This window comes from Marmota marmota, unplaced genomic scaffold, assembly GCF_001458135.2.
Source record: "Marmota marmota marmota unplaced genomic scaffold, marMar, whole genome shotgun sequence".
Taxonomy (NCBI): domain Eukaryota; kingdom Metazoa; phylum Chordata; class Mammalia; order Rodentia; family Sciuridae; genus Marmota; species Marmota marmota.
In genome coordinates, this window is record NW_026000143.1 from 361,124 (window position 1) to 387,535 (window position 26,412).

The window sequence follows — 26,412 nt, forward strand, 5'->3', positions numbered from 1 at the left end:
TCTTCTTTTTTTTTTTTTTTTTTTTTTTTTTTAAAGAGAGAGTGGGGGAGAGAGAGAGAGAGAGAATTATTTTATTTTTTAAATATTTATTTTTTTAGTTCTCTGGACACAACATCTTTGTTTGTATGTGGTGCTGAGGATCGAACCCGGGCCGCACGCATGCCAGGCGAGCACGCTACCGCTTGAGCCACATCCCCAGCCCAGTCTTTTATCTCTTTATGTTTTGATTTAGATTTGATTCTTTCCTCTTCTCTCTCTCTATCCAGTATGTTAATAACTGTGACTTCATACCATACCATTCCTGCATGTTGGTAAAAAGAGTGCACTAAAATCCTCTGAAAATCCTCTTTCATAAAAGTAATGAAAATACTGACAAAAATAGTCAGAATCGACTTTTTCAGAACTCTGATAATCAACCCAAGGCTTGCAGCAATCCAGGAGGATTTGTTCAAGGAAAGTGGAAGACTCTCAGCAAAGCACCAGGCATTTTAACTTACCCTCCCTTTCCCACTGCTCCACAACCTTCTCTGAAACTGGCCTCCCCTAGCTAAGTAGGTGCCAGCCCACAGCTGGCCAGCCACCGCAGGGGGCAGAGAGGGTGGGGAGCTCTTCCGCTGCTCCCAGCCACAATTCCCAGGGAATGGCCACCATTGTTCTGGTGACTGCCTGCAGCGCCCCACTTGCAAGACTGTTTATGTGACTTGACTCAGCAGGTGCTCGTGGCAGTCCACTGTTACCATGGGGGCATTTGTCACAGACAACCAGAGGTAGCTGTTGAATGTTAGGGCTACCTGGGGTGGACAGCAGGTGAACCAAACCATGGCGTAACCAGAAAGCTTGGGAAAAAACCCAACCGGGTGGTGTGATGGCGCACACTCACAGTCCCAGAGACTTGGGAGTCCAGGGCAGGAGGATTGCAACTGGAAGGCCAGCCTCAGCCACTTAGCAAGGCCCTGTCTCTCTCTCTCTCTCTCTCTCTCTCTCTCTCTCTGTCTCTCTCTCTCTCACACACACATACACACAGCCACACACAAAACAAAATTACAAAAGAGAGAAAATCTGAGGCCTGAGATGTCCACAGAAGGCTTTGAAAACTTCCCATGGTTCCCGGGACCTAGGTGCAGTCAACAGGCAGGGCTGTGCACAGGGAGATCTCAGGGAGATCTTAGGACCCAGATGCATCATAAGCCGTCAAAAGGCAGAGTCAGAGGAAAGATCTTGAAAGTGACAGGAGAGAAGTGACTCATCCCATGTCAGGAATCCTCATGAGATGATCTGCTGATTTCTTAACATAAACAATGCGACTCGAGTGTCCGGCACCTGTGGGCACCCTCTGCCTCTTCACACCTGCTAGTGACCTTATTTATTAGATTCTTTAACATCTTAATAATCATGATTACTTAACCTCTCTCTGTGTCGATTCCAACATCGGAGCTCCTTGGTGGTCTGGTTCTGGTGAATATATTCTCTCTCCATATTGGGTTGTTGTGTTTTTTTGTTGTTGGTGGTTTGGGTGTTTTGTTTTGTTTTGTTTTGTTTTTGGTATGTTTATATTTTTAAACTTTTAAGTGAATGCTCAATCTTTTGTATACATAAAACATTTGACAGAAAGTATATATCTGTGAGTCGGGTGCCATGGTGCATACCTGTCTGTAATCCCAGCGACTCAGGAGGCTGAAGCAGGAGGATCGCAAGTTGGAGGCCAGCCTCAGCAACTTAGAGAAGCCCTAAGCAACTCAGTAAGCCCCTGTCTGTAAATAAATTATAAAAGGGACCAGGGATGGGGCTCAGTGGTTAAGGGCCCCTGGGGTTCAATCCCTGGTACAAAATACATACATGTATATAATCTGCAGTGGAAGGGTTTCTTGTTCTGTAAGACCATCAGTATGGGGAGTTGGGTCTCTTAAAAAAAGAGCATATAGTTGGGTTTTCTTTGTGTTTCTTTTATCCAAAGTGGTTGTCTTTTTCCTTTAAAGGAAAGATGAATCAGTTCACGTTTTGCATTTTTTTAATTGCTGGACAACAAGTTAGGAAATGGCTTCCAAGCAGTGGCTTCTTATGCTGGTGGGTTGGGACCCGGGTGCTGAGTAGCTGGTACCTCTGCCTGCAGTCTCTCACCATGGTGTGGTCAAGGTGTCTTCCAGGGCTGTCACATCTGAAGGCTCCACCAGGGGCGAATCCGCTTCCAGGCCCTCTCCTGGCTGCTGACAGGGCTCCTTCCCTTGGGGCTGATGGACAAGACTTACCCCTTGGCTGCCTCTTGGCCAGGGGCCGCCCTCAGTTCATGGCCATGTGCAGCTCTTCAAATAGAAGCCTGCTTCACCCCTTGAGTAAGCAGAGCTGGTGGCAGAGAGGCAGGCAGAGACCGCTGTCTTTGAAAACCAGGTCTCAGAATGCCAATCCCACCACTTCTGCCATATTCTTTATTTCTAAGTTCCTAGGTCCAGCCACACACTGGGGAGGGAGCCGCACGAGGGCATGGGTGCCGGGAGCAGGGGCTGCCTCCCTTGCCTGTATTGTGGTAACTGATCGACTGACTTCTCTAGTCTTTTTATAGGGGTCCTGGGGATTGAACTGAGGACCACTCTACCACTGACCCACATCCCAGCCCTATATTGTATTTTATTTAGAGACAGGGTCTCACTCAGCTACTTAGAGCCTCGCTTTTGTTGAGGCTGGCCTCCAACTCACGATCCTCCTGCCTCAGCCTCCCAAGTTGCTGGGCTGATGGGTGTGCACCACCTTACCCGGCTTCAGGAATTTTTTATGTTAGTTTTTTTTTTATTTCAGGGAGAGCCCTCTGCTCCAGGTCCCCTGCCTCTGTAGAGCGTAGTGGCTTCAGATCCTGCAGCATCTAAGGAGAGGTCCGGCCCACACAGACCCAGAGCCCAGCAAGCCTGTGGCTCCAGGTCCACCTACTGCTTTGTGGTTCTGTTCTGTGTTGAACACTTTAATCTGGTTTCTGTGGTGTATGGAGCAGCGGAGGCGAGCTTCAAAGGCCAGCTCAGGGTGCCGTCTTGCCTGGAGGAGGTCCTCGGCTCAATGGCCGCAGTTTTCAAGTCCTGTTCAGAGGTGGCCCTGGTGAGCGCACCTCCACAGTGCTGATGGTCGCCTTCACGTAGAGACACCGTCCTTAATTCAGTGTTGTCCCCCAGAGACTTTGTTGGCAAACTCCTTAGACAAACAGCACCCCCACGGCTCACTGTATCCCGCGGTCCCCAGCACATGTCACTCTCAGCATCAGCCCGTTCATGTGCACATACGCTTGGCTCTCCCCCGGGATGCAGAAGCGTCCTGGTTTCCCTGGTATACCCACAGTCCCTCCACAGTAGCGTCTGTCACCGAGCAGACACTGGGTACTCGCTGGTAAGCCCCTGAGTCAGTCACTGAGACCCGCCTGTGCCCTTCAGCCTGACACCTGCTGAGCGCTGTGTGTGGGGGACCTCCCGGGGCTGCAGGGCTGTAGAGCCCCTCTGTAGGTTGGCCTTATCCACCCCAAACCCTGAGCACCTGCTCTGGGCCGGTCGCGACATCCGGGGCTTCCTGTCACATTCACTTTGTAAGACCCCTTTTCATTTGTCACCTGTCCATTGTTGGTCATGAGGGCTCCTTCATACCTCAGAGAGTGAGCAGGGACTGTGGGTGGAGCGAGGTAGCTGGAGCCCCAGGACATAGGGCGGCCTTCTCTCCGCTTCAGCTGGGGGACAGACCTGCCTCTCTGACAGCTGCTCACGCCCCCTGGCCACGCCCTCTCATGGCCACGCCCCTGTCACCCTCCCTGGCCACACCCCGACCACACCCTCCNTTTTTTTTTTTTTTTTTTTTGTTTTGTTTTTAACCAGGGATTGAAGCAAGGGTGCCTCACCCCTGAGCCCCATCCCCAGCCCTTTTTCTATTTTATTTAGAGACAGGGTCTCACTGAGTTGCTTAGCGCCTCTGCATTGCTGAGGCTGGCCTCACACTTGCGATCCTCCTGCCTCACCCTCTGGAGCTGTCTGGATGACAGGCGTATGCCACCGCGCCCAGCCAGTATCTCCTTTTGTGTGTGAACCATCTCTGAGGGGTCCGATGGGTGGGCCTCTTTGCCAAGCACTTCTTTCCTGCATGTCCCGTTCCTGACGTAGACCTGTCACAGTTGGCACCGGCCTGCAAGCTGCAGCCCCAGTGTTCTGGGGGCGCCTCTGCCCATAGGGGCCATCACAGTGGGTTAGCTGAACAGTGGTTGGACACATGGATGAGCCGCCTCCTCCCTCCCGGGCCTGTTGCCCCCAGTGAGTGGCAGCTGAAGAACCCCAGGACGGTCTTGCTTTCAGTTGCCATCTTCCTGATTGGGACCACTGGCCAGAAAATGGCAGGTCCACAGCCCTGGGAGGTATTCCTGGACAGGCTGCTTAATTGCATGAGACGAGCTTGTCCGCTGATGGCACTGGGGACCGTTCACAGTTAAGTGCTGCTGTCAGGCCGCCCGGATGAGCCGCCTGGCGCTTTGAGGGGTCCTGGGAGAAATCCCACACTCGGTCCCAGTGCTCAGCTTCTCTGAGCACTGACCCTCCAGGGTCCTTCCAGAGCCTTCCTGGCATGTTTGGATAGTCCGCAGCGTGGTGGGGGTGAGATGGGGGGACTGCTCCTCCCCGCATCTGTGGGTAAGACGGAAACGAGAAGGAGGCCGCTTGCTCCAGCCTGCTGGAGCCCTGGTGGCAGACCAGCGTGAACCCCGTCATCCAGTGGGCAGGCCGCCTCCCAGCGCAGGATCCCAGTGTCCCCTGGGAACAGGATGGCCGTCCCCCCAAGCTTTCTTTCATGTGCTTCTCTGCGCTCGCGGGATCCTGGTGTGCCATCGGCCCCGCTACTGACCACTTTGTCGGCAGCGCCCACAGGTTCAGTGACCAGCAGGAGCGTCGTGGGCAGAAGAAGTGCACTGGCAGGCCGTCGGTCCCCATCTCCCCTGTACTTGGGGTGACACACACCCGGGTGGTGGCAGCACAGCGTGATTGAAGAGGAAAAGCTTAGGACATGAAGTCACAGTGGCCTCTCTGGGTGGCTGGCTTGTGCGCTTGGGGATAGTGAGAACCAGGTGCCCTTGGGAGTGAGTGGTGCTCAGCCCCTGCTCGTGGCAGGCGGTGGCAGGTGCTATCCTCCCTGCAGGCCCTGATGAGCCTCTGGGCTCAATGATGCTGGCTGAGTCGGCCCAGGGAGGACCAAGGGTGTGGCACTCAGGACCTGGTCCTGGAAGAGCCTGTCAGGGGCTTTGGGGATGTGGGACGCCCAGCCAGAGCATGTGTTTCTGCTGTGTCATGACACTGGGGACCCTTTGTGGAGGCTTGTTAGGACCCTGCCCTGATGGGGAGTGTTCCCTTAGCCTCCTGGACAGTCCCTTGGGTCAGGAAGGGACACTGATGAGCAACCTGGAACTCAGGATTGGAGGAGAAGGTCCAGGACCACAGTGGGGGGAGGGGGAGCCAGCCAAGCTTCCCGAGGCCACCGGGGGGCCTCCAGGCAGTCCACCTGTGGAGTCTCTGCTTCTCTCTCTGCCTGCAGGGACTCCTACCCCCGAGGGCCCAGAGCGTGACAGTGGCACGACAGGGTGCCCAGTGTCAGGGCTCCATGGCCAGCAGCCGTCTCTGGCCCTTTTGGACCCTGTGGCTCCTGTCTGCCTTGACCACAGTCACACCCCAGCTCCTCTCTGCGTCACTGTGAGCTGAGCAGTGGCCCGGCCCTCTGTTGTGTCGGTGTCCTGGTCTCTGAAGAGGGTGGGGATCCTGACCCCCTTCGTGCCCCTCCGGGGGAGCTGGAAGGAGGGAGGAGATCACCTGCAGGAGTGCGCAGAGCAGCGCTCACAGGTCATAAGCCTTCAGCCAGTGTTGTGGCCGCCATCTGCAAAATGGCCCTAACAGGTACCCACCTGGAAGGGCCGCTGTGAGCCTGGGGCATGACACATGGGAGCTGCCTGCCACAGCACGGGGTTCTCTGTGCCTTCCTGCTCTTCTCCTCCAGAGTGTGGCTGGGAGCAGGAATGGCGGGTGTCCTCTCCCCGCAGCGATCGCGAGGGCACCACCGCCGCTGGCTAACGTGGCTCTGCTCCCTTTTCCTAGGCCCGGGAGCTGGAGAGCAGGGAGGCCGAGCAGCGACGCCGGGAGGCCTTCTACCGGGAGCAGCTGGAGCGCATCGGGAAGAAGGTGAGGCTCCGCTGGCTCTGGGGGCACCTGTGCTCACCCCAGGACCACGCCCTCTCCCTAAGGACCGCCCCCAGGACCACGCCCTCTCCCTAAGGACCGCCCCCACCCCAGGACCACGCCCTCTCCCTAAGGACCGCCCCCTCCAGGTCCGCTCTCCTGCGTCCGGGAGCCCCCGGCAAACCCAGCCTTTCAACAAGTTGCCTTGGGAGATAATTGGTTTTTAATTGGCCCGTTTGGGGTTGAGCGGGGCTGACTCTGCTCTAGTTCAATTTTACGCGGGGGAAAAAAACCCTCACTGTGACCACGGGGCGGTGCTGAGACCCAGTCTGCCTTAACACCGGAGCTGAGCGGCCCTGGGTAAAAAATAACAACCCTGAGGTCCTGCCCACGGATGCATTAAAGTTGTATTATCGATCCCTCCCGGAGCCGCGGGAGCCCGGGAGCCGGGAAGATCAAAGTGCACCAGGCTGCTCACTCCTGCTCTGTGCGGATGAGCCTTAAAGACACCTCCTCACCCTGTTTAGAAGGCCGACGACCACCGGAAACTCATCGGATAACTTGCTTGATAGGGGGGGGGGGGTAAGTTGTTGATCATGACAGCTTTAAAAAAAAAAAAACAGCTTATAACCNAAGAGCAAACGCGAAGAAAGCAGAGGGTGGGGGGGGGGGGGTCTTTGCAATCCAATCCCTGGTCACGGTTTGGAGCTTTGAAGCTGACAGTTTGCTCCTGGGGCTTGGTCTCCGCCGGGCTTCTCCTGTGGCTCGCCACAGTGGGGCCTGGCAGAGGTGGGTTGGGCGTCTCCAGGCGCAGGGACCAGGAGGGAGGCTGCTCCCCGCCCCCGTGGCCCACCTGCACGCGTCCACTCTGCAGGGCATTTAGGGGAGAGCCAGAGTCGACACCCTGAGACCCGGCATCGCTGGCGATGACCTCCCGCAGTCTGGGGAAGGCAGTGCCCCCCTGCCCTGCTCACACAGTAGCCCTTAACGAGCCTGCGAGTCTCAGAACAGCCTCACACCCAGGTTGGACTGTAGCTTATCATGACAAGGACTGTAATTTGAGATCCCGGAAAGGGTGGGTTAAAAAAAAAAATCCACCATCCATAGCTCAGCTCTAATTACCACAGTTGCCCATATGTTCCTCGGCAGAGATTTTTCTTTTCATTCTTTCTTCTTTTTTCTTTTCTTGGTGGTGAGCCCGATGCTTTGGTCTCCTGCTGTGCGCTGCTGCTGCTGCTGTCGCTTGGCTGCTGGGAACACGCTCACCTGTGTGTGTGTGTGTATGTGGGGGTGGGGGGCTCTCCGCATTTTATTCCTCCTCTAACCTCCCCCCACCATCTCTCCTTGTTAAAAACACTCGTGGCTTTGGCAGAGGAGACGAGGTGCTCCTGCGCCAGCCCTACTCTCGTCCCCTGTCACAGGGTCCAGGCTCCTGACAACATGCAGGTGTGAGCTTACTACCAGGGCTTTTCCTTCCTTGCTGGTGAACAGTTATTAAACGCTTCCAGAAGGAGGTGCAGAAAACACGATCTCCTCTCTGACTCTTAAACACAGCGTTTTACTGGCGACGATAAAGAAAGACAGCACCTCCATCCACCATCCACATCCAGGAAACGCAGAGGGGCGCGGGAGAGAGCGCGATCCCGGGTGGGGCTGGGAGGAGAGAGGCAGAATCACAAGGCCTAATTGTATTAGTTTTTGAAAAAGGTTTTCGATCTTTTCCGGGGGGTAATTTTATCCCTGTAATGGCTGGGAGGAGGGAGAACGCAGCATCCAACAATCTCTTTCATTAGCCATTGCTTTCCATACGGCTGGGCTTCCTCTCGCAGGAGTCTGTGGGACCTTGACATTGCTAGCTCTGCTCACGCCCCGGCTCCCCAGCCGTCAGCGCCTCTCCTTTTTTTTATTTTTTATTTTTTCCTTTTTTTCCCGTTTCCTTTTAAGTTGGGAAATTGACCGTGGGAGCCTCTTCCGGGGGACGTTGACAGTGCTGTTGTGTCACCCTCGAGCACCCCAAACTGCTCCCAGGACATAAAGTGGGAGGGCAGCTCCGGGTGGTGGAGGCAGAGGTCTGGGGCTTTAGGACACTGAGGCTGGTGCGGAGTGTCCCCCTGAGGATGCGATCCTGGAGAGCAGGTGGGGGCTGCAGAGAGCCAGGCCCACTGCGCTGGAGGGGACAGACACCCGGCCCTGCGTGTGGCACGGTGCTCCCTGGTCATGGAGGTCGCTGTGCAGGGCCCTTTCCCTGTCATCTGTCCGAGCACGTGTTCCGCACGCCCTGCCACACGGCTAAGCCAAGAGCGTTGCCTGGTTCACCACATGTCACCATTAGGTCCGTGATTGTCAGAGAGGGCGGCCGCGAGGGCCTGTGGCACTGAGCTAGAGCCCGGGTCTGCCGTCCTCAGGGCCGCCAAGCTGCGCCGCTGCCCTGGGCAGTCACTCCTCTTCGGGTCTCCATCCCTTCCCCCCGTAAGATGGCCATACAGAGGCTTTCGTGAGAGATGGAGGAGGAAGTCCTGTGCGCCAGTGCTGGGTGCCCAGTGGGGCTTCTGGTGCAAATCGGGTGCCTCGGTTGGGGACTCGTGGATGAGCACAGGCGAGGGTGCGCACCTGCTCCTGCAGCGCTCCCGGGTGAGGCGAGGCGGGTTCTGTCACCGACATGGCCTGACCCCTGGGCCTCCCCGCTGGATTTTCCCGGGCTCCTCTCTGATGCCTGCCAGGGGCAACCTTGGTCCGCAGCACCGGGCAGGCTGGGAACTGCGCTGCTCACGACTAGGTGCATCTCCATCTGTACCTGGGACACAGGGACCAAGGGGGTGAAGTCCTCCACCCCCTGCACCGCCTTGTGGTCTCTGAGCCTCCTGCCATCTTTCCCCCGCTGGACACCAGCCCCAGAGCTCTGCTCAGCTGCCACCTGGTGACTTCCTGTAGGAAGCAAAAGAAGGAAGGACCCACCCCCCCCCCCAAATGCCTAGAGTCGGCTCTCTTGGGCATCAGGGTGCCCTGGGCCTCTCCAGAACCAGCACCTCTGTCCTCTTCTAGCAGGAGCGCTGAGTGGCTCTGCAGCCGGCCCTGACAGCCTGTGGCGCTGATGGCTGTGGCCAGCCAGCACCTGTCCTCTGTGGTCAGCCACGGGGAGTAGGAGGATGGGACAAGTGTATGTGAGGTCTGGCAGACTCGGGCCTGATTCTGCTCAGTGATGAACAGCCGCGGGACCCTGAGCGCCATGTTTGTGTCCTTCAGCCCCAGTTTCCTGATCTTTGAGAGGGGGACTTGAAGACTCACGTGCAGTAGTTTGGGGGTGAGCCATAGTTCGGGTAAAGCACACAGGGAACCCGGACAGCCTGTTGAGTTCTCTTGAGTGTCCTTCCCACCCTCCTCCTCCTCTTTAGTGGACACTCAGCCCTTGGTGACTTCCGCATCGCTCAGATCGTGCCAGTCGCTGGGCACAGAGTGCTGCCCACCTTGTGGTTCCTGTCCCAGGTTTAGAGAGAGGGACATGTTGGCGCTTAGGACACCAGAGGAGAGGATGTCCGAGGGTGGCTCCTATAGCCAGGGGCACTTCTGGTTCTGTGGGAGACCCGTCTTGCCTTCACCCAGCTCAGCAGCTGCCAGGGCAGATGGCGTTTTCAGAGCTAGCTGTAAAGGCTGAACCGGGTTGACGGGAGAACGAGGAGATGTGGGTGTGTTCTTTCTGAGTCTCAGCTCCTGCTCCAGAATGCGATCTCCCTTCCGCCCCCCTCAGAGCCACACAGCCTTCCTCACTGCCTCTGTGAGCAATGCTCCCTTCCCCCCCATACCAGGGGCGCTTAACCCCTGAGCCCCGTCCCCAGCCCTTTTTATATTTTTTTTAGAGACAGGGTCTCACTGAGTCACTTAGGGCCTTGCTGTGGCTGAGGCTGGCCCCCAAGTCACCATCCTCTTATCTCAGCCTCCTGGGGATCCTCGGCCTGAGCCATCAGCCTGGCTGCTTGGGCATTCTTTTTTTTTTTTTTTGTACTGGGGATTGAACTCAGCAGCACTCTGCCCCTGAGCCCCGTCCCCAGCCCTTTTTCTATTTTATTTAGAGACAGGGTCTCACTGAGTTGCTGAGAGCCTTGCTAAGTGGCTGAGGCTGGCCTTCAACTTGCGATCCTCCTGCCTCAGCCTCCTGAGCTGCTGGGATGACAGGCATGTGCCACCACCCCGGCTGCTCAGGCCTGCGCGAGGAAAGACTATGATCAGCCCCTGACAGCCCCACACATCTTCTCACTAAAAGCACTCCACAGAGCCTGCCTGTCCCAGGCACAGTGGCCCCTCCCTAGTTGTACCAGTCTGCGTGTTGTATCAGCAAAGCAGAAGCTGTGCCCTGGGTGTAGGGGAGGAGGAGTCGTTGGGACTTCCTCATGAGAGGGGCCTCCCGGTGGCCCACAGCACGTGAGAAGGGCTCAGCGTCCTCACGTGTCTGGGGAATGCAGGCCACAGCCACAGCTGGTGCTCTTGCCCATGCAGGGGGGTGGCCAAAGTGGAGCACCCAGCGCTGGTGACGCTGTGGTTAATGCAAAATCGCAGATGCTGCTGGTGGGGGAGAACAGTGGCCCAGCCCCCTGGAAAGCCACTGGAACTGACAGGCCCCGAGTCCCAGCATGGATTCTTCAGACCCTGCAGTGGTGTTCCGACTGCACCACACCACCAGGAGCAGGAGAGCCCCCCAAAGCAGGGTCCGCAGCATGAACAGTGTCGATGCCCCCCACACATGTGACAATTAAGGAAAAGGGGCCAGATAGACATGGGTGCCTGAGACAATGTGATTTCATTTGCCTGATGCTCCAAAGCAGCCCGACAGATCTACAAGGGCAAAAAACGGAGCCAAGTGCGGTGGTACACACCTGCCGTCCCAGTGGCCAGGGAGGCTGAGGCAGGAGGATCGTGAGTTTAAAGCCAGCCTCAGCAAAATCAAGGCCGGAAGCAATTGTCTCTAAATAAAACACAAAGTAGGGCTGGGAGGGGGCTCAGGGGTCAAGCACCCCGAGTACCAAAAATAAAAAACGACGACGAAGAAGAAAATGGAATACTGGCAAGGTCAGGTTCCTTTGTGACCCGGGACAGATGTGCTCAGTGTTGAGGGCCCTCTGACTATGCACTTGGGGTTGTGCATCTGCCTGTCAGTCAAGGGCCTCCAACTTCATAAGCAGAGGAGGCGACAGGGGAAGGTGGGCCAGCAGGGAGTGCCCAGTGTCCTCCTCTGCCCACACCCTCGTGTCCTGCAGGGTTGGGCTCACGGCCTCTTCCCCAAGGAGCCTGAAGGTTCTGAGTTCCCTGTTCTGGGCGCTCCCGGGCCTTGCGCATGTGCTTTGTCTCCTCTGGACTGTCCAGGAGAGCAGAGAAGCCGGGAGGAGTCGAGTGCCTTACTCAAAAGTGCCAGCCGCCAGCCCAGATCTGCCTGTGGCCAGTCCCCTGGGACCCGTCTCCTCCAGGTCCCTGTAATTCTGAGCAGCCCCACTTGTGACTGGTGGGATCCCATGTCTGTTTCCCCTTCTGTCTGGTGCCGTGGGGAGGGGGCATGGGTGCAGGGACTAGCAGAATGGCTGCCCCCCCATACTCCCCTGGAGCCTGGCACCCCATCTTGGATTCTAGCACATGCCACATTGCCTTGTGCTTATTAGCGTCGGTGGCTGTCTTCCCAGCTGGGAAGGTCTGTGAGCAGAGAGTCCTCGCTAGTCTGACTCAAAAGGTGATTCATCGCCAAGGGCTGGGGACACAGTGTCTGGCACAGAATAGGTGCTCAGTAAACGTTTTCAAGAAGAAACAGAGGAAAGTGTGTGTGTGTGTGTGTGTGTGTGTGTGTGTGCGCGCGCGCGCGCAAGCAGGAGGCCATGATGCGCTGGGGTTCCAGGAAGGGGAAGGAGACTTTTGCCCAGAGGTCTTCCTGGCGGAAGCTATTTGGAGAATGAGCCGGATGCCCACAGTAGCCCAAGGGAAGGGGCAGGATGTGGACAGGCTGGGGCGTCTGGACCGGGAGCTCAGCTCAGCCCGGCCGAGGTGTTCCGTGGGAAGGCAGGCAGGCAGTGGCCGAGCTACCCAAATAGGCTGGTGTGACGTTGCCAGGGGCCTGGCTCACTAGTGTGGCCTTCACTGAGAGTCATGTTGTGGGCACTGGGGGGGCTGGAAGCTGGAGAGAGATTTGACCTTACAAGCCCAGGAGAATGAGGATTCCATTAAGAAAAAACCCACGTGAGCCGCTGCACTTGGAGAAGTCTGAGTTTGGTTCCAGACATTCTTTTTCCATGGGAAGCCGAAATGACCAGCCAGTGATTGACAGCTGTCAGGTGGGGAGTTCTGTGTCCCCACGATGACAGTCCCTGTGATTTTGCAAGCCTGTGCTGTGTGCCAGGCCCCTTGACATAAGGCACTGCCATCCTGCAGCCATCCTGCGAGGCAGATCATGTTACACGTGTTTTACAGACAAAAAAAAAAACTCGGATCAGGATGAACAAGCTGCCGGAAGCCACGCGGCTGATGGATGCAGGCAGGTCTGTGGTGTCTCCCTGCTGTCAGCATGTGCTACTGCCTGCCCGGGTCGGCTCGCAGAGAGGCCTCGCCAACAGAATGTGGTCGACAGTGCCCAGCGCTGCCCAGCAGAGCCGAAAGAGGCCCCTTGAGGCCCCTTGGTGGGTCGCATAGGAAAAGTGAGCCGTGCTGAGCAAGTGTGCCCAGGATGTCAGTGGAGACCAGAGCTCTCTGTGGAGTCAGCAGGGCCTCGGGGGAAGTGGAAGAAACAGGCTTTGGCCATCCTTTCAAGAAGTCTCACCACCGAGGGGACACTGTCCTTAAGAGGGAGCGATGGGGCCAGGCACGGTGGCCCATGCCGGTCATCCCAGCAGACGACGTGGCACCTTATTCACCCTGAGCGACAATCAATAAGGGAGTTTTTATCATTTGCTTAAGAATGACGCATTTAGCAGGACACCTGACGCACCCCTGTCATCCCAGTGGCTTGGGAGGCTGAGGCAGGAGGATCGCAAGGTGGAGGCCAGCCTCAGCAGCTTAGCAAGGCCCTCAGCAAATTCAGTGAGACCCTGTCTCTGAATAAAATCTAAAAAGGGCTGGGGACGGGGCTCAGGGGGTCGAGTGCCCCTGGGTTCAATCCCCTGAACCCCTTGAAAAAGGGTATGATTGGAGCGACTTCATGGAAAGAGGAAGATTCTTTCTCCCTCTTGGAGACGGAGTCCAGTAGGAGCCCCATCAGAGTTAGAGGAGGGGGGTGCACGGAAGGCCCCTTTCCCTCTGTTCAGGAGCTGGGGCGCCCCAGGCCAGCAAACCACCAGCCCCTGGGACCCGGCCAGTGGGCGCTTCCACTGAGAGGGGGGCTGTTCTGTGTCGGCCTGGAGATGGGGAATCAGACAGGAAGATACCAAGACTCGGGGGCATGGGCACAGGCCACTTCTCTTGCCACGTAAGAAGGTGGCCCCAAGGCAGTGAACCGGTTTGCAAATCGCTTGGTGTGGCAGTGAGCATGAGTCTTGAGATCTAGGGGACCCTGTTTGCCTTACAGTGTCCCCACCCACTGGCTTTATAGGGATGAGCCCTCACTCCAGCCTGTGGCTGTGGGAGTCCGCATCCTTCCAAGGAGGGCACGCGAATCACATTTTAGTTTTCATAACAAAAGACGTGACACCGCACCCCACCTGGTACAGCGCATCCCCTCTAAATGGTGGCTGCCATTACTGTTCCAAACCAGTTGCAGTTTGGCTGCTGTTCTCATGTCCCTGGCCGGTGTGTGGCTAGTAGGAAGGACGCTGGATCCTCACGTCTCTGGGTGGTGGCCTCTGGGCCCTGGACCCTTTCAAATGTAGGCTCCCCACCTTACACGGTGACCACGGGGACAGGGGCCGATGACTGACTCGCCCCAGACTTCAGGATCGTCACCTGTGCGGGCAGCTATTTCTTTGGGTCATTAGGAGAAGAAAGCGACTCACATCACGTGCTCAGTGAGCAGTCACTTAGCGAGGCCCTAAGCAGCTCAGCGAGACCCTGTCTGTAAGTGAAATATTAAAAGGGCTAGGGACGGGGCTCAGGGGTTGGGCATCCCTGGGTTCAATCTCAGATACTAAAATAAATAAATAGATAAATAAAAATGAGGGCGCAGAGAGGCGTAGAGAGAGCCTGAACTTCCACAGTTATTAAATCGCAGATCTGAGATCTAATTGGGTCTTTCTGAATTTTGTTCTGTAAAACAGGAATGACCGCAGTTGTGATCTCCTACGGTAGTTTGCTGGTTTGCTTATTTCTTTATTTTTTAGTTGTACATGGACACAGTATCTTTGTTTATTTACTTTTATATGGTGCCAAGGATGGAACCCAGGGCCTCACGCACAGGAGGCAAGCGCTCTGCCCCCTGAGCCCAGCCCCAGCTCCTGCTAAAGGTGGTTTGAAGAACTGAATGAATGAATTCAGTATTGCTAACAGATCACCCCTCTCCCTGTGCAAAGCTGGTTTTCTTGGTGCCAGTCGCTGATGCTCATGGCTCGTGTCCCAAGTGCAGAGCACTCATCGGGCACCCTCCTGGGCTGCCTCTGTGACCTCGCCGTGCCCCCAGGTTGGGTGACAGCAGTGACCACTGGCCTTTACTGAGTCCCTGCTGAGTGCACCTCATGTTCTGAGCATGATTTGTAACAGCCCCAAGTGAGCCCAGGAGCCAGGGCCTCTCATCGTCCCCACATGCACAGATGGGGACCTCTGCAGAGCGGTGGGAGCAGAGGATGCAGTCAGGATTCCCTGCCACGAGGCCTGACAGGTGGATCCAGGGACCCGCCACTCAGCGGCTGACTGCTCTCAGGGTCCCTGTGACCCCATGTTAAGATGGTCTCTGGAGGAGCTCGCCCTGCATGTCCCCGACTCCAGGGGGCTGCTCTCCCTCTCCTTCCGCCCTTTGTTCAATACTCTAAAGCAAATCCCAGGGACCGTGACATCTCTCCTGTGGACCTCGATACGCATCTCAAAAACGCATGTGCCTTTTCTGACATGACCACACTGTCCTCCTGCCTCAGCCGTGGACGTCTGTCCGTTCCTCTGCTGTCCTGAAGACGTCTTCTGGGGCTTGGGGTTCTGTCGCTCTGGGGCTTGGGGTTCTGTCGCTCGGCACCAGGCAGGGCCACCAGAGCCAGATCCTAGGACTGAAGCTCATCACCCAGGACGTTGCTTCACGCCAACGCCTTGGGCAAAAGCCGCCGAGGTTCCCAGTCCCTCTTCTCCCTGGTGACCTTGAACCTGGCCCAGAGACATTTCCGGTAGGCGCTGGAGAGGGGGATGTCGGGCAAGGTCAAGGCTGAGCCCACAGTTAGGTGACGTCAGCTGCGCTGGGTGGTGTCTCCTCCATGATTGCTGCTCGGGTCCTTTGAGCCCTGGTGCCACTGGGCGCTTCTCTTGAAGTGGTTTCTTCAAAGTTCCTGGCAGTGGCTGGTGCAGTGTGTCCTGCCCCAGGGTCATTGTGTGTTGGTCCCCCGCCTCTGGCACACGACGTCTCTTAAGTAGGCACCTACCCGGGAAGAGGCCCAGGCGTCTGGTGACCTTCCCTCCCTCTAACAGGAGCCTTGACCGGGAAGCGCTGGCCTTGTTCTTGGTGTGCCCTGCTCTTGGGTCCTGGTGCCGCTGAGGCAGGAGCAGGCTCATCAGTGGCACGACCTCCAGCATTCTGTCCCTAATACTAACGCCATCTGATAAGACTTGCCCACCCTGGTACCTTTTCTGACCATCTTTGTTTTTTTGTTTTTTTTCTATTTTCTGGTACCAGGCATTGAACCCAGTGGGCCTCACCCCTGAGCCCCGTCCCCAGCCCTTTTCATATTTTATATAGAGACAGGGTCTCCCTGAGTTGCTCAGGGCCTCGCTAAGTCGCTGAGGCTGGCCTCCAACTCGCAGTCCTCCTACCTCGGCCTCCCTAGCTGCTGGGAAGACAGATGTGCTCCACTGTGCCCAGTCTACCGCTTCCTCTTGGCAGAGCTACCACAGATGGTGGCCTAACAGGGTTCACTCTGTCCCTAGAGTCCACTCTGCAGTCAGGCCAGCTCTAGCACGGGCCACAGGAGAGTCCAAGTTCAGGTGGCAGAGCGCGGATGGAGGTTGTCCACAGAGCGTAACTGAGAGTCGGCCTCACGGCACCTGGGGTCGAGGCCTTGGTATTGCATGTCCTTGCAATGCTCAGCCATGTGCTGTGGCCTATCCAGCCACGGGGCAGCACTGTGCGTGTGTGTTTATAATTGCTTGTGTTTATTTATTGAGTAAAATATGGTTCATAGTAGAAAAATGCAGATAAGCCCCCAAAATGAAACAGAATTGGCTGAACCCTCCCACACTGAGAGACGTGACCATTGTTGACCTCAGCGTGCACACATCCCGTCCAGTGTCTGCGATGGGAATGTTCAGAATGTCTCAATATCTGCAAAACTGGGATCCTAGCCACAGATTCCATTTGGTAGCCTTTTAGAAACTCAGTCTCTGATGAACTGTTCCTCCAGGTCACATCTCTCTGGACTTAATCAGTTCTGGCTGCTCCTTGGTCTGCCGGCATCTCCCAGGCACCCCTCAGGCACGGAGCTGCCTGGGCTTGTTTTAGAGACAAGGTCTCACTGAGTTGCTGAGGGCCTTGCTAAATGGCTGAGGCTGGCCTCCAACTTGCGATCCTCCTGCCTCAGCCTCCAGAGTCACTGGGATGACAGGTGTGCACCAATGTGCCTGGATCTTTTTTTTTTTTTTTAATACATTTATTTATTTGTTTGTTTGTTTATTTTCATGTGGTGCTGAGGATGGAACCTGCAAGGCAAGCACTCTCCACTGAGCCCCAGCCCCTTTCCCCCCACTTCATCCACTTCTTTAAGACTATATTTTAAAACTACGAACATAGCTGAGCGTCTTTTCATAAGCTCTTGGGCTCCTTGTATTGCTTTGGGGAATTGCCTCGGCAGACCACCCACCATTGTCCTGGTAGGTGGCTTCACAGCCACAGACCAGTCATGCCAGGGCAGCGGGTGAGCTTGTGGGGACGGGGACGACGGGGGAAAGTTGAGAAGAGATCAGCGACAGGCCCAGAAGAGATGGGTGGCGACAGACTGGTAGACATTGATCTGTGCCCGGGTGCCATGCCTGGCCCTGGTTCCCAGGGTCCCTAGGGATAGTGGGTCTCTGGACATTCCGGCTCTGTGTACTCCTGTTGTCCCTTTAACTCAGATAGGTTCTTCAGAAACAGAAAGGGGACATTCAGAACCTTAAATTCCCACCAACAGGAAAACGTTTCAATAAATACTGCCAATCCCCTTATTTCTTTTTTTCTTACTGTCTTCCTTTTCTGTCACCGTATACAAGTGGTTTGCCTTTCACTACTATTTTATAGGTTGTTTTTACATAATATGGATATTAACCTCTGAATAATGTGTATTACAGATTTACTGTCCTGGTTTGTGTGTTTTTACTACCAATTATCGTATCTGTCATAAATCTAGCTGGGCAAGGTGGCACACGCCTGTATCCTAGCAGCTCAGGAGGCTGAGGCAGGAGGATCGAGAGTTCAAAGCCAGCCTCAGCAACTTAGCGAGGCCCTGCCTCTAAATAAAATAAAATTTTTCAAAAACCACTGGGGATGGGGCTCAGTGGTTAAGCACCCCGGGTTCAATCCCTGGTACCAAAAACACCATGTATTTTCCTGGTCTGTTTTCATTTTATAGATCTTGGTCTTGGCTTTTTATTTTTTGACATTTTGCGATGGGCCTTGTGTTGTTAGGCATTGATCTTGAACCCCTGGGCTCAAGGGTCCTCTCGTCTCAGCCTCTGGCCCCTTGGGAGTGGCTGAGATGGCAGGTGCCCTGTCTGTCCATTCTGATGGGTCAGGGTCACCATCTGTCACCTGACCCAGGGTGTTTTGCTGTTGTTTCCCCAGCTGGAACCCCCAGGTGGCAAAAACTCTGAATTTGGATTCTCTTTCGAATTTGACTCCTTTCCTAAACTTTGCTGGCTGACTTTAGATAAATTTAACTTTTCCATTTCTTTCTTTCTTTCTTTTTGTATTGAGATTAAACCCAGGAGTGACTCACCCCTGAGCCCCGTCCCCAGCCCTTTTTCTATTTTATTTAGAGACAGGGTCTCCCTGAGTTGCTCAGGGCCTCGCTGAGTTGCTGAGGCTGGCCTCCACCTTGCGATCCTCCTGCCTCAGCCTCCTGCCTCAGCCTCCCAAGCCACTGGGATGACAGGTGTGGGCCACGTGTCCTGCTAAATGCGTCATTCTTAAGCAAATGATAAAAACTCCCTTATTGATTGTCGCTCAGGGTGAATAAGGTGCCGCGTCGTCTGACTTATTGCGATGTGTACAGCTGTTCAGTAGCTGTCCTGCCTTGCCCTAAGGAAGTTCATCCCATGGGTGGACATTGTCGTTGTTGTTTAACTTGAGCTGAACTCTCTTCCTGTATGTAGTTGTGACTGCTAGGTTCTGGTCCTGCCCTATGGCCATAGCTACTGTCCCCGAGCCACAGTGTGCCTACCTGCCGTGTGACAGAGCTGAAGAGTCTCCTCTCTGTGTTCCCTTGAACTGCCATCCCCTGCTCTCAGGGGTCCCTCCCAGAAAGTGAACTGCTGACCCTCTGCGTGGTGTCGCCTGGGGTTGTCCCATCCCTCCTGGCTCTGGTGGGGCCAGGTGGAGGCCCCTCTGTGAGGGGAGGGTGTCTCCTGGTAGCCCTGCCTGAGGCTTCCTGGGGTCTGTCTGGGGGCTTTCTTGGTCCAGCCTCGGCCCCCATGGCTACCTCTGTGGTCCTGGGCCACATGTCCCCGTGCCTGCTACTTGGGCTTTGTGTTCTCTCGGTGTCCTGATGCGTTATATTTTGAGACAGGGTCTCTCTAAGTTGCCGAGGCTGGCCTCCAACTCCTCCTGCCTCCGCCTCTGGAGTAGCCCAGCAGAGCGCTTGTTCTGGGCCCAACCAGAGGACCTTCTCGGTGCCCCGTTTGCCTCCATCTTGTTAGAACAGAGGAGGACCCAGGGCAGGAACGTGGGCCTGGCCTGGCCCTCCTCCCCTGGGCTGGGGGACCTCGCTTGTACATCTTGAGACAGGGTTGTGCCAGGAACCCACAGCTGCCTCCCGACCTGCAGAAACCCGCCTTCTCTTCCCTTGGCCGGGCTGACATGGTCTTGTCTTGGCCATCTGCCATTTCTCTGGGTTCCCTAGGGGCCTGCAGGAGGGTCCCAGCCACTGGGGTTCCTCTGGGAGACAAGATGCCCCCCGACTGCGCTCCGTTCCCTCCCATCTGCCTTCCACTCGCCCTTTGCAGCCTGGAGTGGAGCGTCTCCCTCTCCACCTTCTGTTGACGGACCCCCTTTCACCCCAGTATGGGCCCCTCTTCTTGTTCCTATCTCTCCTAATCCAATTTTAAAGGCTTTTTATTTCCTTTTCTGTCTTTACTTTTTCCCCCCATCCTTATCATTTTGCAAAAAGCTCAGCCTGACTGGGCCTCAGCTCTCCTGGCCTGTCCCCCTCCAGGCCTGGGCCACTCCTTCATGTCCCCACTTGGGTCCGTGGATGCTTTCCTGTGGGCACATGGAGACTCTCTGCTCAGGGGTCCTCGGAGTCAGGGGCTCCCTCCTGGAAGCCCGGGGCACGAGTCACCTCTGTGCTCTCCAAGACCTGAGGTGGCCCCTCTGAGGCAGCCCTGTCCCCCACCCCTACCTGTGAGTGGCGAGCCAGGGCATGTCGCGGTGGGCAGGGGCCCTGCCTTGTCCCTGCTGAGGTTGCTCACCAGAGGACTCCTTTGGCAGCAGTGTTGGCTGTCATGAGTGGGGCAGGTGCGGTGGACACCAGGTGGGCCGAGCCAGGGAGGTTGCTGTCTGCCCTGTGGAGCCAGGGACATGTCCCCACAGCAAGGAGTTAGTGTCCAGGCCGAGGGCCCCTGCCGCAGGGCAACTCTGTGGACCGCAGAATCTCTTGGGGTGCCCTGCTTACAACTAGAGGCTTCCTCTGGAGGGTCCAGGCCAGGTGGGGCCCCCCAAATCCACACTTAAATGAGCACACACAGGGGACACTGACCTGGCCAGCTTGGGCCACATCGAGAAGCCGCCTAAGCCCTCACCTCCTCCTGCCCTCCCTGCGGTCTCCCTCACCTCCTTTCCTTGGCTCCCGGGACACCCAGGTCACGGGCTGGCTTCCTCCCTGGCACCTTGTTCCTCTGCGTTACCCAGTGCCCCCTGGTGCTCAGAGCCAGGGACCGCACAGGACATGCCCTGGACACTGGCCCTTGGCGCTCGAGGCCACTCATTTCCGTCAGTTCTTCTCTTTGTTCTAAAGTGACCTGTGCCGTCCTCTCGGAGGCAAGACCCTGAGTGCTGGTGACACCGGGGTGGCTGTACCTGCTGCCTTCTTGGGCGCAGCTGGTCAGGGGCCACAGTGCCTGCGTGGATCGCATATGTCCAGTGGCCACTTCCTGTCCTGCTGAACATCGCGGGTCACCAAGCATTTCGGGGTGTCCAGAGGGTACGCACGAGCTCCAGAACGCCCTTTGCCCTCTTTGAATGGGAAATTGCGCAGCAGCTGGGAAGGTCCACGGGCGTCCCCTCTTCCTGCTCGCCCGAGACCCGGCGAGGGCTCCAGTGCCCAAGATCAAGTTCATCCTCTCCCCTCCTCCCGCCAAGTTCGTCCCTGCCTTGCTTTATGTGTCCACAGCACGGAGGGGAGGTCCCGTGGTCTAAGGTCAGGAATCCCCAAGTACCTGTCGGGTCCTGCCCGGCCCTGCCCTGTGGTCACTCTGTCGAGACAGGAGACGCTGCTTCACCTAAGGCTGGGCTCAGGCTAGTGGGCCACAGGAGCCTCACCTACAGCCCGGGCGGCTGCTCGAGGACAGTGACCAGCCCTCCCGCCTGTCCGTGTGGCCCCTGTGGCCTCTCCTGCCCACAGGACCCGCCGTGCTACTCCGGAGTCCCCGTGGTGCTCCGTCCAGTCTCTGTTCCTTCCAGGGCCTTGTCTGAGGTGTCTGTCCCCGGCTTGTCCTCGTCAGGTTCTGCGTCCCCTTTCACACAGCCCAACGGTTGCCTCCTCCAGGGAGCCTCTCTGGGTTCCACCAGCAAAGCTCAGAGTGCCCCGTCCCCACATCTGAGGTTGTTCCGTCCCTGGCCTTAGCTGAACTCCCCAGGCCAGGAAGTGACTCTTCACCAGATGCCAGACTCCCAGGGACAGGAAAAGGGAGGACAGAGGGCATCCTGTGGAGTAGCTAGCAGCCAACTCAGGTCCTAGGGGCACGAGGGAGCAGCCCAGCCCGACACTGGACACCTGGGGACCAGTGTGGATGCGACTGGACGTCTGTGTGGGGAGCCTTCAGCTGGTGGGCGCACCCTGCCCAGGGTGCAGGGACCCACTAGCACCTAAAACCACAGAGAGGCTTCCCTGGGCCGCTTAGAACATGGGCCATGAACAGGGACAGTGCGGACAATACTTAATTAAAGGGGGAAGTATTACAATATTTTAATCAAAGACCTCAGGGTGTCTGGTGAGGACTCTGGATGGCATCATCTTTGTTCGATTTTAAATACACAAAAATCAGTTTAGGAGTGTCTTGATGTTCATCCAGGCACAGTGGCCCACGCCTGTCATCCCAGCAGCTCAGGAGGCTGAGGCAGGAGGATCGCAAGGTGGAGGCCAGCCTCAGCAACTCAATGAGGCCCTGAGCCACTCAGGGAGACTCTGTCTCTAAATAAAAAAAGCGTCTTGGTGTTCTTACACTCCCACGGACCCAGTTTTCAGACTCAAGCCCAGGGAGGGTAAGTCATGTACCAAGTCACGCAGCCCTGAAAGGACTTGTAACAAACACCACGGTGCATTTTGTTTCTATTTAAGAAGATCTGGAATATAGCAAGTGCACACACCAACCACCCCGACCCTCCCTAAGGAATGTCACCATGAAAGTCTGAGCGGCTCCCGGGCTCGCTGCGGAGGAATGTAGGTCATTCCATTGTCTCCCGTGAAAGTGGCCGGACTTGGCAAGTGGCTCTGATATCCTAATGGATCTGATGAGAATGGGCAGAATAAAGAGGGTGGATTGTGGAATCTGCTAATTTGCTGGTGGCTGTTGGCTATTAGCCAGTGACTTTGCCCGGCTGAGAATAATGGCTGATATTTATCGCATCCCCAGCCTGTGCCAGACGCTCTGCTGAGCAGGTTCTAAGCCCTGGCTCGTCGTGCCTGCTCCTCTGTAAACACTCGGGAATGTGCGTTGCGTGGAGTCGAGAAGATGAGCCACCACAGAGGCCGGCCTCCACCAGGCCTCCCCAGGCCAGGGCCCAGGAGGCCACCACGCATACAAACGCGCGGGATGCCAGAGAGGAGCCCACGAAGGTGGCTGAGTCTGGTGAGAAGAAACCAAGCCGTTGCCAGGACTCTAGGGACAGCTGCCCGTGCAGTAGGAGGGTGGCGGAGGTGGCCACGTGGCCTGGCAGAACCACCGTGTTGTGCTCTCGTGGTGTCTGTGTTCGGTGACATTTGAAAAAGTATGGCGAAGAATCACAGTGAACCTCTCCCGTCTTGTCCGCAGTGTCTTATTAAGAGGATCTCACTTCCCTCCTGAGCACGTATCTTCAGGAAGACGTAGGTGGCACTTGCCTGTGTGGTGTCATTGTGTCCCGTGACCGCTCTCCCCCGCTGGACCCGACTGCACTTCATTAGAAAATGGGACGCGCCACACAGACACTGGCTTTTCCAGACTCTAACAGAAAACATTGATGCCATTAAGACACCAGGTCCCTTGTCCTTGGCGACAGATGCTCAGATATGACAATGACTGAATGAAGACTCAGGTCACAAGGAAAGTCTAGAGAATCTGGAGAGGAAAAGCAGCCAGGTGACTCCAGACTGGGACTGTGAGCGGGACGGAGGGACGGGCTGAGCTGGGACCCCAGGGGCACCCGGACGACGACGATGACGGCCGAGTCGCTGGGCTAGGAATCCTCAACGGCTCACTGAGACGCTGTGGCCAAGATGTGCCTCTGTCACAAGGAGGGGCGGGAAGGGGACAGGACTGTGTGATTCTGCTTATCTTTCAAAAAGGAATGTGAGAAGGCTAATGTCACTGTCACCCGCAGGGACCAGTGGCAGCCACAGGGACAGGCTGGAGAGCAGGCGCTGCGTCTCGGAGTGGACTGGGTCATGCGCAGGTTGACTTTTGAGCCCTGATTATGCAGTTTTTAAATTTTTAGCTGTCGATGGACGTGATACCTTGATTTGTTTTTATGTGGTGCTGAGGATCCATCCAGACCTCCCACATGCCAGGCCAGTGCTCCGCCCCAGAGTGGGACAGGGACAGTGTGACAGCTTGCCTCGCACCTGTGAGGGCCAGGACCCTGTTCCCAGGCCCAGCCCCCAGCCCCCAGCCCCCAGCATGGCAGCAGACTCACGGCTCCCCTGAATCGAAGTGGGGCCCACCAACAAATTGTCATGGCCCGACTGCTGGCAGATGGCTCAGAGAAGCACTGTCCCCATGGGCCAGAGTCTCCCTTTCTCACCCACAAACCCCAGTGGCTCGGGAGCACTGGCCTGGCATACGGCCTGCGTCACATGGGCCAGAGAGTTTCTTTCTGGATCTGGAGACATCGGGGGCCACCAGCACCGGCAAAGGGCCATCCTGCCACAGCTGGCCCAGAAGTGCTCCCTTCCCCCACCAAGGGACACCGGGAGCCCTGGCCCTGGCAGGGGTTTCCCCGCAGCGAGCAGCTGGCGAGGAGCAGTGTGTTCGAGAAACAGGAGGAGCACTTCCTGTCCCTACAGGGCACCCACCGGGGTCAGCAGGAGCCCCAGTGGCCTCGGGGCCCCAGGGACACCAAAGCAGTGCCCTTCACCAAGGCTCTGAGTCCAGAGCCGTAAACATCCGATTCAGAGAAGCCCAGAGACTCCCACACCTGGGCTCAGTTACACCCAAGACAAAATTTTGAAAGACATGAGTGGAAACCAACATCTAAATCCTACGTGCTGAGTGACAGTAGGTCTCTCACGCAGTGCTGTGGAGGCCGGGAGGAAACAGCCTGTTTTTTAAGTGCTATAAAATAAATCCATCAACCACCAATTCTGTCCAGTGAAACTGTTGTTCATACATGAAGAGGAATAAAATTTTTTTTAAAAAGACCCAAGAGAATCTGCAGCTAGCCAAACTGCCTTCAAGAATGGTGAAAGTCAGATTTTTTGTTTGTTTGATTCCAGGCATTGAACCCAGGGCTGCTAACCCCCCGGAGCCCCGTCCCCAGCCCTTTTTATATTTTATTTAGAAACAGGGTCTCCCTGAGTTGCTCAGGGCCTCGAACGCGATCCTCCTGCCTCAGCCTCCTGAGCCACTGGGATCACAGGTGTGCACCACCACACCCGGGGAGTCGGCTCTTCCCCCAGAAAAACAGTGACAAAATCAAGAAGTAATCCTGGAACGTGAGCAAACAGGGATCCGTGGGAAAAGCAGAAATGTGAGTAAATGCAGAGCATTAGAGAAGAGGAACCATCCTATTTTTTTAAAAAAAAATTGGATGGAAAAGACTACTCAAGGATATTAAAGGAAGCCACGGAACAAGAGATAATGAAAATGGTCAAAGGCGGCTGTTAGCTTTGGAGGACAGCAGGTCCACCTGAGAGCAGGGGATCACGGTGTTCCAGAAGCAGCCCCAGAACAAATGGGCAAAAGCAATATTCAAAAAAGTCATAGAAGAAAAGCTGAGTCTAGGCGATGCCCAGCAGGTGGCGCCCTCTCCCGCAGAGCTGCCTCCTGGGGCGGTGCGGTCAGCAGCCAGTGAACAGCAGCTGCACCTTTGGGGGCTGGTTTGCGCTTCCCCCCCCCCTTTTTTTTGGTACCAAGGATCAAACCCAGGGGCCCTCAACCCCTGAGCCCCGTCCCCAGCCCTATTCTGTATTTTATTTAGAGACAGAGTCTCCCTGAGCTGCTCAGGGCCTTGCTTTGGCTGAGGCTGGCCTCCACCTTGTGATCCTCCTGCCCCAGCCTCCCAAGCTGCTAGGATGACATGGCGCCTCAAGTCAGCCCAGCCCTGCTGCGTTTTTAAACTGAGACATCGGTAATGTCTTATCCAGATGAAACAGGGATCAGTACTGTCACAGGGTCCTTCCAACACTGGAAGGGCGGCTCAGGTGGGGGAGAGGGGCGTGCTGCAAGAGACTCCCGTCACCATGCGCCTTGAGGGTGGAGGAAGGAGCCACGGGCCAGGGGACGTGGAGGCCTGCGAGGTTGGTTCCAGGCAGTGGGCACTCTGCTCCACACCTTGACTGAAGCCCAGGGGACCCCGTCCACTGCAGGAACGGGTGACAGTAGAATCCTGCTGCTGTGAGCCATGGCGTGTGTGGTGACTTGTCCCAGCCACGGTGGAGAAAGTGCCATCCAGGAGGATGACAGGACCTCGGCCCAGCCCCACACTCTGCCAACCGTGCTGCCCACTGCCTTGGTAAATGGAGTCCCCAGAGCCCCTGGGAGCAAGAGGGGACATCCAGGCGGAAGCAGGGCCTCACTCCTTCCTGCTCCAAGGGACAGAGACCAGGTGAATCCTGGAGGTCACCATCATGGGAGCCTGACTGGAGAGAGTCTTGAATGACAAGCCAAGGAATCGGACCAAGGGGACAGACAAAGGGGTACGAGTGGCCTCGGGTGGCTCTGGGGCTGCAGGCCCCTGGTTCGCGCTGCCCGTCCTTCACCCCCTGACGCTGGCCCCGGGCAGGAGGCTGGCTCGTAGAGAGCAGCAGGTTCCACAGCCAGACAGCAGCCACCCAGGCCAGCCGAGAACCATGACAGGGGACTGAGACAAAGGTGAGAACTTTTTGTCACTTCTCGTGGAAATCACACCCAAACGAGAAAGTGATATCGACACTGAAGCACATTGAAAAAAAGGGGGGGATGGCTGGAGGAGGGTATCTGAGTCTGTCACCCTGAGAGGGTGTCGGTGGGAGGTGGGCCACTTCACCAGGCACAAGTAGGTGTGGCTGGAGGGTTGGACACAGGAAAATTGGGACAGGGCATTTTTTTGCCACGATTGAACTCAGGGGCACTTGACCCCTGAGCCCCATCCCCAGCCCTCTTTTTCTATTTTATTTAGAGACAGGGTCTCCCTGAGTTGCTTAGGGTCTGAGTTGCTGAGGCTGGCCTTCAACTTGCGATCCTCCTGCCTCAGCCTCCCGAACTGCTGGGATGAGAGGTGTGAGCCACCGCTCCCAGCTAAAGTTTTTAATGGAAACTCTGACAAAAGAACAAGGTCACT

At 56.3% G+C, this 26,412-nt stretch overlaps 1 protein-coding gene across 1 annotated transcript in view; it reads left to right on the forward strand.

The window, feature by feature from the left end:
* Positions 1 to 26,412, forward strand: part of Chchd6 (coiled-coil-helix-coiled-coil-helix domain containing 6) — a 177,554-nt gene that overhangs the window by 102,562 nt on the left and 48,580 nt on the right. Inside the window, 1 exon segment of the mRNA XM_015506773.2 lies at positions 6,093 to 6,176. Within this exon segment, the coding sequence (XP_015362259.1) occupies positions 6,093 to 6,176 (84 nt within the window).